Genomic DNA, 18,986 nt, shown 5'->3' with positions numbered 1-18,986 from the left:
GATAGAAGCAGATTCCGAGAAAGTCAGAGCCATCCTCGAGATGCCGTCACCAGCCACAATAAAAGATGTACAAAAGCTGAACGGAAGTATAGCAGCATTGGGGCGATTCATATCTCGGTCGTCCGACAAATGCAAGGATTTCTTTAGCACTCTTAAAAAGGGAGAGAAATTCAAATGGATGGACGCCTGTGAGGAGGCGTTTCAGAATATTAAGCTACATCTTGCAAGTCTTCCAGTATTACAAAGACCCGAGCCATCGGAGGTCCTCACATTATACCTCGGAGCAACTTCATATGCTATCAGTGCAGTCTTAGTTCGAAATAAAGGGAGCGAGGAAAAGCCTGTTTACTTCATCAGCAAAACATTAAGTCCGGCCGAGAAAAATTATACAAGGATGGAACAGATGATTCTAGCGCTAGCTTTCGCCACCCTGAAGCTAAGGAAGTATTTCCAAGCCCATCGGATCTGCGTGCTCACAAAATCACCTATTGAGGCGGTACTGGACAATGCAGGCCGATCTGGAAGGATCTCCAAATGGGGGGCGCAAATTAAACAGTTCAATATTTTTTACGAAATGAGGACAGCAGTGAAGGCACGAGTAGTGGCAGATTTCTTGGCAGATTTTCCACTAAGCGACGAAGATGAGGTCGAGGACATACCCGGAATGGAAGAAGATCGAGAAGACACGACCGACTTACTCGAAGCAAGTAGCCCATCACGTTGGGAAGTATTCGTCAATGGAGCGTCGAACAAAGATGGATCGGGACTTGGTATAGTCTTTACCATACCAAAGGGACGAAAAATGGTCCATTCATTTAGATTGGAATTTAAGGCGACAAACAACGTCACCGACTACGAAGCTGCGATTCACGCCCTGAGATTAATCGTCGAGATGGGCCTACAAGATGTATGACTAACTAGCGACTCGCAGTTGGTGATCCGACAAATCACAGGCAAATATGCCATCCACGACCCGATTTTGCAGAAGTACTGGGAGCTCGCCCAATTCTATATCGACCAGATCCCCAACATCAAATTTCGCCACATATGCAGAAAAGATATCGACACTCGGAAGCATTGGCATATATTGCATCCCAGCTCACAGACCCAAGTGTGAAGGGTCTTCGTGTTATGAGACTCCTCGCCCCATCTATACTAGAGACACCCGAGGTGCACGTCGACGTGGCTATCAACACGGCCTAAAGATATCCGGACGGAGATTGGAGAAAGCCGATTCATTCGTACTTGGAGACAGTCGAGTTACCCAAGGGGCGACCCGATATCAACAAAGTGAAAAGCAAATCGGCCTCTTACGAGCTAAGAGACGGAATCCTATACAAGAAATCATACCTGGGACCACTCTTAAGATGCTTAAATAAGGAAGAAGGCCAGACAATCTTGAATGAACTACACTATGGAGCAGCCGGAAATCACAGCTCGGGACGAAGTCTGTCAGCGAGAGCGAAAACGATGGGATACTTCTGGCCGTATATGAACGATGATGCAAAACAAATGGCGCAAGCTTGTGAAGAATGCCAGCCGTTTGGTAAGAAGATACATGCACCGTCAGTAACTCTAAACTCGGTAGTAAGCCCCTGGCCCTTCGCAAAGTGGGGGATCGATATCGTGGGACTATTACATGTGGGATCGGGGCAGATAAAGTACTTAATAGTAGCGACGGATTACTTCACTAAATGGGTGGAGGCGGCACCACTGAGACATATCCGTGACAAGGACGTCTTCAGGTTCATTTTGGAGCATATCATATGTCGTTTCGGAGTACCGGCGGCCATCGTCTCGGATAATGGAAAACATCTCCAGGGAGAAAACATCGACCTACTATTTAACACATACAACATCAGAAAAAGCAAGGCTACCCCCATATACCATCAAAGTAATGGGCAGGCCTAGATCACAAACAAAACTATCGCCGACAATATGAAGCAAAAATTAGATGAAGAATACGGTGATTAGTGCGAAGAACTCTACAATGTTTTATGGGCCTATCGAACCACTCGAAGGGAAGCTACAGGGCTATCACCTTTCATGCTGACCTATGGAACCGACGCGATACTACCAACTGAAGCAATGATACCCACCACAAGAACTGAAGCCTGGAGGCGAAACATATCAGTAGATCTAATATTGGCCAAGCTCGATGACTTGGAGGAAACAAGGGAGATGCCGTTGCAAAAAATGGAGAATTACCAAAGGAGACTACAACGAGAATACAACAAACGAGTTCGACCAAGAGAGTTTCAACCGGGGCAGTTAGTGTTGAAATATCTAGCCGATTGGGAACGTGACAAAAAGGGCGGTAAACTAGCGGCAAGGTGGAGAGGACCATACACAATCGTGTCTAAAGCTGGCGAGGGAGCTTATCGATTACTCAAACCAGACGGCAAACCCGAGTTAAAACAGTGGAACGCTCAACATCTGAAACTCTATTACCCATGAGGGGTTCGAGGGAAATAGGTAAACATACTTGTCATTCATTTCTTTAAAACCGCGAGGGGTAGGAAATATGACATGAGCGACCAATGGTCATTCGTACTCGGGGAAAAGCCAGTGAGGAAGTGTCGAGGTGACTTACACTCGAATGGTCATTCGTACTCGGGGCAAAGCCAGTGTGGAAGTGCCGAGGTGACTTACAGTCGACTGGCTATTCGATACTCGGGGCAGTGGCAGTGTGCAAGTGCCGAGGTAGCCTAAGGGTACTGGTGGTTGGAAGCCAGATACCAAAGATTGTTAAGATCCGATTTCTTCTCATCTAGGTAACCTACTTACATCTGAAAGGTTACCCCCATCGCAGGTGGTCGTGACCACTTGCCCGAGTTGGTTGGTCGATAACCACTCGGGATTATCAGGCCTAGAACTAGGACGACTAAAACCCTTCCACTGAATCTAAAAGATAGTGATGAGATACCTCGTATGGGACATGGCATCGGGCCCGATGACCCTCCTTGTTGAGTGTGTTCGACAGAAAAGGCACTAATACTAATGCATGTGACATCAAATGCAGATACGGAGCACAAACAACAAGATAACAACCATAAAATTAAACAGCGTCAACACAATGATAAAGGCGGAAAATGTCAAGGAAAAGAAAAAAGAAAAACAAGGTTGGGGACGCAGCACCCCATTCAAAGAAGTTGTTCAAAGAAGCATGGGTCAAGTGTTCAAGAGAATTACAACCCGCGACAAAGGGCAAATTAGTGGCGCAGCACTACAAAAGACATGATCAACTCCTGGGTGGGACAGCACCGGCTCCCCCTTTCTCTGAGCAACCTCGCGGCGCTTTTGCGCGATGTACTCGTTCACACCGGCCTTGATCGCCTCAGCAAGATCGCTATGATGAGCATTTCTCTCGTCCACAATCTGCTGAGAAAGCTGCTCGGACCTCTCCTCGGCGGCATGGAGCTTAACCTTCACCTCACCTTCGGCCTTCTTCCACTGCTCCACCTCCTGCCCGAGATTTTGCACATGTCGCTCCAGATCCTTGACACGACCCTGCTCGGCTGCAACAAAACATTATAAGCATATTAAACACGGAACGTAGCAGAATACGGAGTAAAAACAACAAACTAACTAGGTCTTAAGGTCGCCCCAACATGCACTCCAGAGACCTGACAGAATTGGCAATACAGATTCTAACGACTCCACGGACTTGGCCAACTCGTCCTCGGCCTTAGAAAGATTCAAGGTTAACTCATTATAGTATTGTTCATTGAACTCATTCGAAGGGAAATATTTCTTGTGATCACTCCACTCGGCCCTCTGACGGTTATAGGACACTTGTAGCATCGATAACTGGGCTTGGGTCCACTCTAGGTCACTGGACAGCTTATCGAAACCCTTGGTCCTTTCAAGAAGATCTCGGTTGGACTGCTCGGCCACAACTTTTTCCCTCAAAATCCGTCGTCGATCTTCATGAAGATCTCGATTTTGAAGCCTAAGGGAACCATTTTGACTCTCCAGATTATCGGCTAGTAACGTTTTATCACCAGCAAGTCTTTGAAAGATGCCCAAGCGGGCCCGTAAGTTATCTATCTCTTCAGGGACATACTCAAACAGGCGATATCTGTCCTATTCCTCTTGAAGTTGCTGGATCTCGGCCTCCTGTCGGTCTATCTTCCCATCCTTATTGGAAATTCGTTGTCGAGGATTCTCCACAAGATCTTTCTCGATATCCCACTTTCTCTTCATAAGCATATACTCCGAAGAAGCGTCTAGATCTATACTAGATATTTCGGCTAGAAGAATAATAATTGACTCAGGACATTGGTACGAAAAACTCAATCAACACAACTATTGCAAACAATATACCTTGCGCATGGCGAGTTTGATCTCCAGATCACGAGATCGTTCCTTCTCCTGCTGAAGAGCAGCCTCCAACTTCCTAATCTCCTGTCGACGAAGAGCAGCCTCCAACCTCGACCAATTCAACGCCTACAAATTCCATCCCAAGACGAGATTAGTGGGGCCCGATAACATCCAAAGGAAAAGTGCAAACAAATAACTTACCAAATTATCAAAGACCGGCGCGATATCACGATACAGGGGTACGTCAGCAATCATCTTCTCATCAGTATAGGAGCCGAACTCCTCATAGTGCAATGCGCCAAGTGAATCATAAATAGTACCCGATATGGTAAAGGACGTCTGAACATGGACGAAGCTGCGACAATACCTCATAGTAGAAAGGGCTGGCAGGGTTGTATAGAGGAAAGCGAAGGCCAAGTTCTAACTGCCCACGAGTGACGATGACCGCCCCGGACGACTGCTCATGCTTATCGACATCGGTCTTCTTTAACACACCCGTTTGGTCCGAGACTAGGGTCACTTCATAGTTTTGAAGACTGAATTCTTCCTTCAACTGTTCAATAAACTCATCATCGGATAAGTCTTTGAAGACTCTCTTATCATCCCTACATGAAAAAGAGGGAGAATCATCAGGAAACAGGGAATTTATAGCACGATAATCGTGATGGGAAGGACTCTCAAGCCAAAATAAGGAATCAAGAGACACAACATCGCTCTCGGAGAAGGTATCACTCACGCACCTCTTTTCAGTCATTGACGAAGAAGAAGTAGCCATGGCAGAGAGCAAACGGAGAAATATGAACTCTGATGAAGAGAGAAGTAAAAAGAGGAACCAACCACGACTGTCGCAAACCTCACCAACGGAAACAGCAAATATGAAAACTGAGAAGATAAGAAGGTCACCGGAGTTAATGGCGTCAGCAAGGAAGGAAGGTGGAGAAGAAGAAAGAACAACGGTTGGTTTCTCTGAAAATGGCAAATAGAGGAAAGAGAACATAAAGGGAGATATTTATAGGATGAAGTGTCTTGACCGACAGCAGCGGTCACAAGTCATAAATGGATGTTTAGTGGGGAACTGCATGGAGGAATTCTCGGCATGCTCAAGGACGTGGGAAGATGGAACGATTTTCTTTCCCTCGTGCCAAGCACACCAGCGAAAGAAGAGGCATAAATGTAGGTGTAAATAATCCACAGGGCTAGGTGGAAAGATCCTAAGATATGATACACCGAAGAGGAAAGAGCGGCGAAGCACAGGATAGAACCAAATAGCGCAAAAAGCGAGGTGTCACGTGGGTCGGACGTGATGGCCCTACAGTTGCCGGATGGGACGTGACCCTTATCCTCTGACAAGTCGGACGGACGATCAGAAAGCACTCGATCAGACAAAGGGAGCTGGTCAAACAATGGGACGATAAGAAAGAAGGGCGACATCGTGTCAACCAGACGATCAGGACTCGGTCTCAGGTGAAGAACTATCAAAGACCAAGACTCTATCGGCCATACCGGAAAGATGGGCGAGCGCCAACACAGGCCCGATAGGGAACATCTAAACTGATATAATGTGACCAACACTGTAATTCTGTTGTGTTTCGACCTTGGCCTATAAATACAAGGGCTGGTCGAGAGAGAGAGGCAGGTTGAAAGAGAGAGAAACAAGACACTACATTTGAGAGTTTGAGAGTTACGCCATTTGAGAAGGAGAGAACACCTTGTAATTAAAGAAAAGAAATAATAGCATTCATCCTTTCACCCCGTGGACGTAGATAATCATACCGAATCACGTATATCTTTGTGTCTATGTTTGTTGAGCATCTTTACTTAGTTTTAATTCATCTTATATACCATTGGATGTAGTGTGTGGTTTTATGCCACTACAATAAAGAAGATAGAATGTACTGGAAACTAAATGGGAAGCGACAAATAGGGCTGTCAATGGAAGAATATCTGTCGGATATCTGGATATCCGATATCCGACAGGTTAAGAACTATCGGATATTCGATATCCGAGAATATCCTATAGGATATCAAAATCAGATATCGATATCCGATAGGTTAAGCTATCGGATAACGGATATTTATCCGATAATATCCGTTAGTAACAAAAAAATCTGTAAAGGTGAAATTATTCTCATACTGTCATACATAAAACTTGGAAACAGTACTCATAAGATGGCATCTGAATTGTCTTCATCTGAATGTAAGTCTCTTACTCACACACATACATGAAAAGAAGCACAAGCAAATGCTAAAGAAAGTAAAAACTTAACAGATATTCAAACAGGGTCTCTCTTGTCTTCATTCGTCTTCGGTTTCCAAAATTTCCATATCTGCATTATAACAATTAACAAGTCAACATTCAGATAGAATAAGATACACAACAATTGTCTAAGTAGTAATAATAGGAACTATGCACTGAGTTTAAGAAGAAAAAAATGTTTACCTTCATCACAAATGAAATCTGGCAACCAATCGCTTAAGCATAAAAATGCTTCAACAACCTCTGGATCTAATGAAGCTCTGTGTGTTGTAAGCACTCTACCACCTGCACTGAACATTGATTCGGATGCCACACTGGTGACTGGGATAGCCAAGACATCTCTTGCCATCTTTGCAAGAGTTGGGTACTTAGGTGCATTTAGCTTCCACCAACTCAAGATTTCAAATAAATACCCATCTTTTGGTGAGCCTTTGCTAAGCATTGGTTCATTCTGTGAGAACGTCTCCTGTGTGTGGTGATGGCACTACAATATAAGCTAATGTTTTCTTAACCAAATTCCATTCATCATCTATGTAGTGGCATGTCACACAACAATACCCATCTTTAGTATGCTTAGCAGTCCACATATCAGTTGTAAGACTACATCTAGAAGTCAACTTATCCAATACTAACTGTAATTCTTGTTTTTGTTCATGAAAAAACTTCATCAAATCACTTCTAGTTGTGTTTCTACTCATGATCTTAGCAGCAGGGTTCAAAGACTTGCAATACATTCTAAAGTAAAAATGTTGAGCCATGTTCAGAGGGTAATCATGCTTAGCAATCATTTTAATCATGTATTCCCTAGAAATAGCAGGATCATACTTCCAATTAGCTAGTTTTAAAGCTTTGTTACCTGCTGTTTTCAGTGAAGTAGCAATCTGTTGTTGTCCAGCCTTGTTATGTGGTCTGTCTCGGCAAATCTTTAGATGATTAGACAACCTTGTAGTACCACTGAGACTACCAGCATCAACTATCTTCTTGCAATGATGGCATGTACCTAGTACAACAGCTTCCCTCGCATTCTTTTTACTGTTGTATCTTACTTTACAGTCCCTTTCAAATTCATCCCACACTGGTGACCTTGTTGATCTAAGCTTTTTCTTCAGAGCAGTTATCAGTGGATCCTCACCAGCTTCTCTATCTTCATCACCTGAGCCACCTGTATGAGAGCTTGGCATGTTGATGTTATCATCAGTTGGGTTTTCTTCTGGTTCTGTTGAGCCAATTTCTGAAGCTTGAACACTTTGTGATTGTGAACCATCCCTAGAAATGATAGCATTTGATGTAGTTTGAGGCAAAGGGGTTGACTTTGAGGTTGCAACTGTCTTTCCCTTGGCTGGTTTTTTAAACATTTTTGCAATTTCATGTATTGAAATGTAGATGCCCATAGGGTGAGAAGGATATTGTATCATAAGCTAGAAGGCAGTGGAAGGACACAAGAAATAAAACAGTAAGTTACAAAAGATATTTTCACTATAGCTAACTAGAAGTAAAAGCTACTAAGCTAGATTTCTGTATCCAGTTTCACTAATTTAATTTGAGCAGGAATCATACAAAGAGGGAAACTAAGACACATGAAACTCTCAAGCATCAATGCTACAGAGCACTAATAATACCATCTTAAAGAAAAGACACTGAAAGCTTAGTCTTTGTTCCCCAGTCCCTAGTTCATCCAATACTATCATGTGTATGATACAACATTACCAAATCATTTTCAAGAACAGTGGTCACATAATCACATTCCCCTAATTATTCTAAAAATCTCTATGATGCATTTGCTGAACCCCTAATTCACTTTTCTCAAATCAAAAAAAAAAAGGAAAATCATACAATAATCGATCTAAACTACTAAAAACCCTATATCCATCCAACATCTAAAATTCAAAAACCAAAAATTAGAAGAAAACTCACATCAAAAGATATTCATCAGTTTCCCTATTTCCATAAAACTTTCATAAACTTTCATAATCTCAGATTGTTAGGCCTCATATTCTTATTTAAGAATAAACCCATCTCAAATCTTTCTCTAATTTCATCATACCCTAAATTTTTTTGCAAGACAGAAACCACAAATCCCTAATTTCATGAAAATCGAACACAAAAATCGAATATGGAAATAGAAGTACCTGATTGAGTGGGTGAGTGATTGTCTGATTGATAAGCAAAGCAACTGAGTGAGTGATTGATCGGGAGAGACAGAGAGTGATCGATTGAGAACTGAGAAGAGAAGAGAAGGAAAAAAAGAAAACGAAAAAAATGACTCGGTTCTCGACTGAATCCACTCAATCCAGGCAGTGATAATCGATTAATAGATGAAATTACAATTATACCCCTAATTCTATCGGATATCGGATGTTAACCAAACGGATATAGCCTAATCCGATATAGATAGGTTAAGGAAGAAATATCCGATAATTTTTTTTATCCGATATCCGATAAAACGGATAAAATCCTATAGGATCTCGAATAATCGGAAACGGATTCCGGATATCGGACATATATTGACAGGCCTAGCGACAAAGTTACAAACCTCTCTCTATCTCAACCTCTCTCTGCTTCGACATTTATTTACTTTACCGGGAAATCGATTTCATTTGGAGCATTTATTTAAAAGCTGAAAATGAACAGTTAAGAAATGAACCGTCAATTCTGAGATGGCACTTGGCAGCTATTCGTCACATTAAGCATGCGCCATTAGCTGTTCTAATTTTAACAAGCAACCGTAATATTAAGCATGCGCCATTAGCTGTTGCTAATTTTAACAAGCAACCGTAACTGGCGTGTGCAGGTTTTTTATTCGCTACATTGACCGTCGTTCGTCCGCGGCCCTAGTTGCCAAGTTAATTATATGGTCCATTTAATGTTTCATCTCCGTTTTACCAAAGAATTACAATGTTGTTCATCGGAGATTGATCGAGGATTACAAAATTTGTTATTCGGTGTTTGTCAGTTTAGTGCACCAAACTGACAAACAATTGGTGTTGGCGTGTTTGAATCATTTCATGTAATATAACTAGGCATCTTGCTAGCAAAATCTTGGAAATAAATGGACCAGAAGGCTTAAAAGATCTAAAGTTTAACTAAGCTGTAATCATCACCCAACAAAATACTCAGGCATTAACTCTGAATTATTAAAAATAAAACCACATCTAGCCTTTACAAGGCAAGCTAAACTGTCCAGCCCAGAAAAATTGCTTTCTTAGCACCTCTAGACTGAAACATATGTGCTCGTTTATAAGTTTAAAAAGGAAACTTCCAGGCGTTTGCACAACAGAACGGTCCGCGGGGTAAATGTAATAATTTACAAGAGAAAAATCATTTTGAAGCCACTCGGGTTTGTACATCTCAGAATCCCAGAAGGATGTCAAAATTTTGTCACTACATTGAGAAGGAAATATAAGAACTATACCGAAGGTGAATGACAATTTAGCAAAAAACCTAAATTTAAGAAAGGACTACCAAAAGATTTTTGAAATCCAATTCATGTTGTATTGGTATATATTTATGGGGTGTTGGCCCTTGAATTGTTCAAAAAGGGACAAGCTCTTCTGTCTAGTTCTCCTAAGATACAGAACTACCTGTAATCTGCACCAATAGCTTCTGCGATTGACTTGAATCCATCCCTTTCTAAGCACTCTGCCAATTCAACCTGGATTTAAAAAAAACAACAGTTTACATACCAAAAAGCTAATTAATCACCAAAATACAAGAGTTTTACAAACAAAAATGTTAACTAATCACTTAAACAAGAAATAAAAAGGGATGGGGTAATGAGCAAATCCTGTTTGGGTGGTGACTCAGTGCCATGCCGATGCAAGCAATGTGGATATCATTACTACAAACAACAGCTTTTAATGACCACTAATACAAATATACAAAAAGATGCAAGAGAAAAATTATGGACCTCGTGAAAACTCTATGGGCCATATCTAAATCATCCTAGAGAATTTTACACAACGACTGATCATCCTCGCGGGTCATAAAGATCAACCCCAACGTTGAGCAGTTCCAGAAAAAGGTGGGGCATAGTATATTCATATATAGCAAATTCTGAGAAGGAAAATATGCAGAGCAGTTCCAGAATCATAGTATATTCATACATAGCAAGTTCTGAGAAGGAAAATAATATTTTTTTTGATTTAAAGAAGCACCTTCATTTGGGGAATGAGAGCAGGTCCCTCGTAGGCAAAAGCTGTGTAAAGCTGAACTAGAGATGCTCCAGCACGTATCTTCTTATATGCATCCTCGCCACTGGATTAAGATAGTATTTAGAACATGTTCAGCTACTTACTTACAAATAGTAGACATAACAATAAAATTGACAGACACAGGATGCTGTAAATTTTATACACTTACTTGCTAATTCCCCCACAACCAATAAGAGGAATCTTTCCCTGGAATAGGAAAATAACAAACCATAAGTTCCAAGAGAAAAGTAAAACATGGTCAGAGAATAAATAGGTGAAATTACAATTCGACGTTGGCACTCTATAGTTTTCAAAGACACTGTACTAAACTGATCAAATTATCTTTGCACTCAAAATTTTTTTTCTAATTGAACTTAAGCCGTGAGGAATCATAATCTTGAATATCAGAAAAGTGCCGACTGTGTAGATATAGTTCATAAACTTACCCTTGTCAAAAGATACATGTCCTTGAGCACGTTGGTTGACAGGTTAAATAGAGGTTTCCCACTTAAACCACCAGTTTCTTCAGAAACTGGGTTCTTACTAGCTGGATCTGGTCTTGCAATGGTTGTATTAGTTATGATCTGAGAGGGAAAGGTGAAGAATTGACCATTAATTTCTACTGAAATGATAAGCCCCGTATTTCTTCACATTGAAGCATGGACAGGAGAACATTGACTGAAGCTTTAAAAGGATAATATGGTCAAAAGAATGAAAATTAGTAACTTACCAATCCATCCAAGCGGAGTGTCAAAGCAACCTGAAATAAAATGATTAAACCATAAAAGAGATATTATTGGTGAAAAGGGAAAAAGAAAGAACATCTGAGGTCATAGTAGGCTGCACACCGCTGCAATATCTTCAAGATCTAGCTTGGACAAGTCTGGAGCAATTTTCACAAGCAGTGGAGGAGGGCCTTCCTCACCCCATTGCATTTCGTCGCGAGCAGCTTGAACCTTGGCAAATAATTCAGTTATGACTAATAAGAAGCAGTAATTGTAGGATCGATAGTATAACCCATGAGGAACTGGAGAGGATAATCAGTAAACTCGTAGCTGGAGAACCAACCTTTTTAACAAGATCCTTAAGTTGTTTTCGTCCTTGAAGCTTACGCAACCCTGGAGTGTTTGGTGATGAAATGTTGATAACCTGCATATAAATTTAATATCAAACACGCAATCTAATGTTTTCTGTACACACAATCGAAAATCCATGCAAATATCTATGTGACACGTCGTCATGGAGACCTCAGAAACATACTAAAAATATGAAGAATTGAAGATAGAAATGAATCTCAGACACATGCCAATCACCCAAGCGTGGAAGATGCAAGATAACATCTATTCTAGAGTAGTCCAAAGAAACGTAACTTCAGTATCTATTTGTTAGTGAGTGCTTCCCAGCTGATTCATCTTTACTCTTTAAGCAAACAGTGTGTATTATGCATTATGTGTCTCCTTTAAGGAGTTCAACATATTTAAGTAGTGCTTATACATATTAAAAAAAAAAAAACTCTTCAACTAGGTATTAGCTATTAGAGTATAAGAAGCAAAAATCGTGTATGATGCATATGGAGTTGATGTAGTAACAATGTTCTCCTTGCCATGAAGATGATCATCACCCTAATCTATGTTGTCATATATTTCTAACCTATGAATGAAGATGCAATCTCCACTAATTTTCATTTGGGATAATTGGAGTTTAGTACTCAGGTTTTGACCAACACTAGGCTTTGGTCTAACATTTGTCGAACGTTAGGGCTTGGTACCTGGACTGGACGTTGACCTACATTGACCATTTATGACCACATTTTAAGTAATTTTAAGAAATAAGAAAACTATAAAATTATGAGTTTACAAGTTCACCCCTGGCTAGGATCTAATGGTACAATCTTAACAATTCAGCCTACGGTCTTGTTAATCCATTCTCTTTTTCATATATACATCTGGTTTATTCACGCCGGCCAGCCTCTTCTTTCCTCTTCTTCCCTGCTATTACCAGTTTCTCCGTAATTTCCGTGCTCTGCTGTTTTTTCTTCTTCTTGTTTTTATCGTTGAAACCCATCACATAAATATATGAGAACTGGATTTGATTGGATTAGATGATGAAGAAAACTATTGTTGCAGAGATTTAAAATATAGGGTTCGATTTTGACGAAAGAAGAAGGCGAGGTTATGTGATTTACTATTATTTTTGCAGAGTTGATTACAGTTCAGTTAGGGTTTTGATGTTTTGAAGAATTGCAGTTTCAAATGAAAACTGAAATTAGGGTTTCAATTCTTCTTTTGGTTTCAATTTGAGCTCATGACATCGATTCAATAAGGGTTTCAGCTGAGATTCAATAGGGGTTTCAGTTGAGATTCATGACAGGAGTTGATGATAGAATCGATTCAGTATGGGTTTTAATTGAAATTCATATTGAATCTCAACTAAAATTGAGATGGGTTTTTGCGATTGTTGCAGTTGAGATGGGTTTTTACTGTTTGCAGATATTAGAGATGGGTTTTGGTGGAGGAGAACAAGGATGAAGATTCGAACAAATAGGGGATGAGTCTAATGGGATTTGCAGGATTGTGGTTGAATCGAAGATGGTGGTTGATTTACGGTTTTGTTGATGAATTAGTGTCTGATTCTGGTGGTGTTTCGGTGTGAAAAATGGGAGAATTAGAAGCTGGATCTTGTTCGATTTGATATTCTGGTGGGTTTTTTTTTTTTTTTTGGATTCTGGTGGTGTTTTTGATGTGAACAATGAGAGAATTAGAAGCTGGGTCGTGTTCCTTTGGGTTGTGATGTTCAAGAATCTGTAGAGGAGAAGGGATAAGTGGTGAATCAAGAGACATAAATTTCAGCTAAAAGAACAAGTTCATATTTTTGTAAATACTAGGAAAATTAAAGGATACCTTAGTAAACTCTTTAATAATTATACTTTATATAAAAATTTTAATAATTACTAAACAGAAATTAGGACTTAACCTAGTCAACGCGGGTCAACGTCTAGTCCAGATACCAAGCCCTAACGTTGGACAAATGTTAGACCAAAGCCTAGTGTTGGTCAAAACCTGAGTACTAAACTCTAATTATCCCTTTTCATTTACTTGAAATGACTGCAGAAAACTGAATCACCAACTCTGGAGTCGAAATCCCAAAGTACCCAGTGTACACTATGTTGTGAGTTCAGAATAGAAAAGTATACTTACCAAGTAATCGGCGTACTGAGACAATGTGTGAACTCCTTGAACATAGTCCGCAGCAGCATCTTCACTAGTCTTATTCTTGCCAAGATTGACACCCAAAATGCCAGGACCTGCTTTTCCTCCATGAGGGACTTCGTCACTGGACACGGGTGCAGTGCTTGAAGTTTCAGCCAGCTTCCTTTTACCATGCTGAGCACCCAATCTCTTTGCAACAGCAACAATGCCTTCACTATTAAATCCACACCTATTTATAATAGCTCTGCCAACACCAATCATTTTGACATATTAAGGAACAGAACAAGAAGAAACTTGTCTATATAGTTGCTTAAGGAACTTGAGCTACAGAAAGCCGAGCAGGACTCTCAATGAGCAAAAACAAATTTGGAAACAAGCTATTATTATTTTGCAGACGAAGTGTTCGGCAAGCCTTATTAACTAAATGTTTGTATATCTGCTTTTTATATAACCGTCGAGCTTATTAACTATAGCAAATACAATACTTACCCTTCCTCTCGCAGTCTAAAAATTCGAGGCTTTGGATTACCATCCTGCGGAGCAGGAGTTACAGAGCCAATCTCTACGAATCCAAAACCCATCCCTAATAAACCTTCAACTGCCTCGGCGTTCTTATCAAAACCAGCAGAAAGACCTATCGGATTCGAAAACCTCCGACCCCACACATCCATCCCCAATATGGATGGGTCCGGCCTCTTCTCTCTTGGGACCCAACCACGAGCTGCTGCTGCAACAGCTAAACGATGAGCAGTCTCAGCATCGAGGTAGGCAAAGAATGGATTCACAAGCTTTGTTGCTGAAAATAGCCACCCACTGCACCAAATAGAAAACACTTCCATAAATACTTTAACAGAACAATTAAACAAAACCATTTTGAGACATGCATTAAGCTGGCTGTTTGCGGAATAAGTTATCAGCAAAAGCTGATTAAAATGTGTAAAACTGATGGGAAAGCAGCGTCCCTCTTTTAGTAAAAACAGTTCGTGTTCAAGTACAACCCTAGAAAGTATAGCGACATAAGAACCAAATATATAAAAATCACTACATCAGAGAGAAGAACTGCCTAGCAGCAAAAAACTGTTCGGTAAATTTATAATGCTACAATAATGGATTACAATGTTTTGTGAAATTAAGGAATAAGTGTTTGGATTAAACGAAGAGACAAAAACAATACCAGAAAGTTGCCTCATCCACAGTACTCGCATAAGCCCCTCCAGAAATAACTATGCCTAAAAAGGCTGCTGTAAAGATTCTTCCCTACAGTGCAAACACATATGGAAAAATTAGAAGTAAAACAAGCATGTATTTCAGTAAAACAATTGTACTTGTTTTTCTGTTTTCTTATTTGGCTGGTTTTTAAGATTAGACATCAAAAGAATGATATGAAGTCAATGATAACTACAATTGACAAATCCCCACAAACAAAGACGAAATCATCTAGTGAGAAAGAAATCAACTGTACACGGGATAAGAAAGGTCTGTACAACATCTATTTATTGTTTTGATATATGTGAACAGCAACAATAAAACCTTAACATTGCAACCCGCACAAACAAATGCAAAGTAAGGAAACCATACTTTTCTTGCAAAAACAAAGTTCAGAGGTGTCTCGGCAGCCAAAATGAACAATATATCCACATCCTATTTCTTAGCAGACTAATTGTTTCAGCCAATTACTTGCCATAAAGACTCAACTATAAATGCCTCAACTATAAATGCCTCAAACAGAATCCTTGGAACATAAAAAGAACAAGAACCCAACTTCTTAGTTGGACCATATTCAGTAAAGAATACAAACAACCTGTCTAGTAATAACCCCTATGTGGGATTTCAGACTATAAGGAAGTGATCTTGTATTCTTGTGATTCAGATGTAACCACAACGGAAGGATATTCCTGATTATAGACAGGTTAGTTAGTGAAGACAAGTACTGGCATGGTTGATGCGGCACTGAGCCTGAGCCTGAGCCAGATTCATCACTACATTGAAAAGAACTCGAGAAGATGTGATAGGTATAAACTGTAAACCAAACAACTTCCAAGGTGCTATCGAACTCAAGAGGAAATGAATTAGCACAAATGGAACCAGCTCCTACGGCCCCAAAGGTTGTCTTCTAGGTAAGAGAGAGCACCTAACAGAGCTTAGAGAAGCTAATTCAGTGAAATGCCAAGACATATAGAGAAGTCTACTCTAACAATTCCATATCCAGACTAAAACTGTTAAAATCAAACATAAGACGACCACATGAGAATAAAACAGCATAGGTGTGAATCACACATACAACTTCTCTACCTGAATGCTAGACTGTGACATCAAATAAAACCCTCAAGCCAAAAATTGAAGTTACTAATAGTACCCAACCGCAAACCCATAATTCAAAATTAAGCATAAATTTCCCAAACCCAACGTATTGCACCAACAATATAAAGGATTGACCTTTTTGCAACAAATAAATCTAATTGACTACAAAGTACACAATTATCAAACCCCATAACCTCAGAATTAATAAGAAAACAAAACCCAGAATTGAATAAACCAAAAGAAGCTCATACTTTCTTTGATAACTGAGGAATTTTGGGACGAATTTTAGGAACAGAACTTGAATGTCTAACAGCTCCTAATCCTCCTCCACCACCACCAAGAGCTCCAATCTTTGCATTTTGATATAATAAATCTTTAATAAAATTCCTAGAAGCCCTTGCCGCCATGAAAGCTAACAGTTTTTCTGTCTCCAACTCAAAACCCTAATAAAAAAAAATCAATCTTTTCGCACAAATAAAAAAAACTTTTTTTTTTATTTTTTTCTTTTTGTCCAAGCAAATGTGAGAGGCAATAATGGAGAAGGTTTAGTTTTTTTTCTTTTACTTTTCTGAATATTGGAAGTGGAGGTTTTGTTGGATTTGGGATGTAAGAGGTAACTAGCATAACCGTTGCCACGGTGGGTGGGCCGACCGAAGAACTACTACGTTCTACTCTGCATTTCCTCACTTCCTTTTTAGACCAACTTGGCAGACACTACTACGTTCCACGACAATTCCACCCTGAGATACACCTGCCCAAAAAAGAAGACAAGAACAAAAATGCAGTTAGTTAAAACTCCTGGTTGTAAACACGGTAAGAATGCAAAATATGCCCAAGTGTACAAGGCTAGTATCACTTATCGGTTACTACAACTATACATGAAACATAGAACATATTAACCATCTACACACTTCTGTTACTATATATGCATTTTCATAGTCAATTTACTAAATACACCTGCGCTTCATATGCTTAGAAGAGCTCATAGCTACAATCATGTACATTTTCCCCAAAATCATATCTACAATTATGTACATTTTCCCCAAAATCATATTTCAGTAACTCAGTTAATCAAGGAAGACAAAAACAGTTACATGATTCATGTTGGTGCAGTAAATATACAAAGACAATAAGTAATAAAATAGCTTGTTTTTCAAGAAGCGCAAGGGTCTTCTTACTGCTATGAAGGCATAACCAAGAAAGGCCAAGTATTTGAGTTTCTAGATCAACTAGCGTACACCAAACAAATTCAGGTGCAACGAAAAAACAGACTAATTGGTAATAATAATGGTATAAAAAAAACCTAAAAAATGGCATAACTTGGCTAAAATTTATCGTCTGCAAAGCTTGTGTAGGATCCATTAAACCAAAAATCCAAGCCCATGTTATCCACCAAGCAACTGTGACATCCAACCCATGTTACTCTCATGTTCATGGCTTGGCTTGCAATTTATTCTTCATGATTGAAATGATAGAGACTGTGTTAGAATACTTAAGAGGTGCAGGGAAGCTATTCACTCAACTATAGACTGTGTTAGAATTCATGGATTGGCGTGCTACTTCACTGTATACACTTGTGGAAGTGCAAATATTAGACTGCATATAACAAATACGATAGATGCTATGATATATGAGCACTCTGCATATAACAAATTACTGTCAGTTTTTTTTCCCTGGATCCACTCAACTATTTCCAGTAAAAATTCAAATCTAAAATCAGACTCGGAGACTCGGATCATTTGATTACCTTAAAGTTCAACAATCAAAATTAAAACCTGCAAAGATGTCTTCAATATAAAATTAAAGAATTCCAAAGTAATGTAGAACTGAGAGTGCCATAGCTATCGCTAGTGATATGAACAACCGAGCTTTCAGATTATTCTTTTACGTTTGAGTCCAAATAAGAATCTATCCTACGTATTAATACCAAACTGCAGTTTTTCTTCTGGTGAATCAAGCTGATTGCAAAATCAAAATTCAAAGAGGTATAAGTGATCGCATTCGGACTGAATCTAATAAAACCCAAACTGAAGGGAATGATCTAAACATATTATTCCCCAACAAAGAACTGAAATTAATAATTCAATTAGTTTACCTGGAGAAGAAAAATTAAAACCCCCAATTTTGACACTGTTATCTCAAACATCAATTCGACCTCCGTCGATGATTGAGTAACTTTGTGAATAGAGATTGGACTGAAGTTAAAGAAGATTGAAGGTTAGGTTTAATCAAACTCCAACAGCAAACTCCAAATCGAGAAAATCCTCAATTTATTCTCGAACCCTAACTTTGTAAAATTCCTAATTTAATCATCAACTTCTTCTTTACAACAGATTCAGAAACATCTTCATCTGCTCTTCTTTCTTCTTCGATCTCTCAAAGCACCAGATTCTCAAATCCTACATGCAAACTGTTAACAGATCTTCCCAAATCACCGCAGCAACACTCTAAACCTATTTCGAAGGAAGAAGAATCGAGAGAAATGAAATTTTTCTGGGTGAAATTTTTTATATATGTTTTAACTTCATATCCTTATAAATTTAATTAATTTATAATAAACCCTCGTAATTTCTGATATATTGCACCGAAATCCTTTAAAATGAACGGCTCCCATCAAATTCGTGTTCAATCCAACGAACGATATCGAATTTTCACACAGAATTCCCTTACAAGATGAACGGCTTGCATCAGTTCCTTGTTTTTAAG

General features: G+C 39.5%; 1 protein-coding gene and 1 long non-coding RNA gene across 4 annotated transcripts; both read right to left on the bottom strand.

Annotated features, from left to right (window-relative positions):
* Positions 1–6,419: 6,419 nt before the first annotated feature.
* LOC113293880 lies at positions 6,420–6,804 on the bottom strand. Its single transcript, XR_003332642.1, has 2 exons — positions 6,764–6,804; positions 6,420–6,650 (listed from the first exon to the last, which is right to left on the bottom strand). It is a non-coding gene; the product is annotated as an uncharacterized LOC113293880 (long non-coding RNA).
* A 2,989-nt stretch (positions 6,805–9,793) lies between these two features.
* Positions 9,794–18,768, bottom strand: LOC113299591 (dihydroorotate dehydrogenase (quinone), mitochondrial-like). Of its 3 annotated transcripts, XM_026548645.1 has the most exons (15): positions 18,376–18,768; positions 18,028–18,238; positions 17,804–17,919; positions 16,845–17,031; positions 16,532–16,723; positions 15,154–15,236; positions 14,469–14,792; positions 13,968–14,223; positions 11,839–11,919; positions 11,619–11,726; positions 11,501–11,530; positions 11,217–11,354; positions 10,940–10,977; positions 10,735–10,834; positions 9,794–10,232 (listed from the first exon to the last, which is right to left on the bottom strand). In XM_026548645.1, exons 4-15 carry the CDS (start codon positions 16,902–16,904, stop codon positions 10,158–10,160), a joined length of 1,485 nt encoding a protein of 494 aa, XP_026404430.1. In that variant the 5' UTR covers positions 16,905–17,031; positions 17,804–17,919; positions 18,028–18,238; positions 18,376–18,768; the 3' UTR covers positions 9,794–10,157. The 3 variants fall into 3 exon arrangements, with proteins under 3 accessions (XP_026404430.1, XP_026404429.1, XP_026404428.1); XM_026548644.1 differs by lacking the exon at positions 17,804–17,919; XM_026548643.1 differs by lacking the exons at positions 17,804–17,919; positions 18,028–18,238 and having other exon boundaries at positions 18,376–18,750.
* Between the last annotated feature and the right edge of the window lie 218 nt (positions 18,769–18,986).

This window comes from Papaver somniferum, chromosome 7 (genome assembly GCF_003573695.1).
Source record: "Papaver somniferum cultivar HN1 chromosome 7, ASM357369v1, whole genome shotgun sequence".
Classification (NCBI taxonomy): Eukaryota; Viridiplantae; Streptophyta; class Magnoliopsida; order Ranunculales; family Papaveraceae; genus Papaver; species Papaver somniferum.
This window is presented reverse-complemented; position numbering and strand designations above follow the sequence as displayed.

Coding starts and splice junctions, on each gene's coding strand:
- LOC113299591 (XM_026548645.1), bottom strand. CDS start 16,904: ATGCTAGTTACCTCTTACATCCCAAATCCAACAAAACCTCCACTTCCA. Junction 15,237..16,531: donor TTCCTCAGTTATCAAAGAAA/GTATGAGCTTCT, acceptor TTTGCACTGTAG/GGAAGAATCTTTACAGCAGC. Junction 14,793..15,153: donor GTGGATGAGGCAACTTTCTG/GTATTGTTTTTG, acceptor TATTTGGTGCAG/TGGGTGGCTATTTTCAGCAA.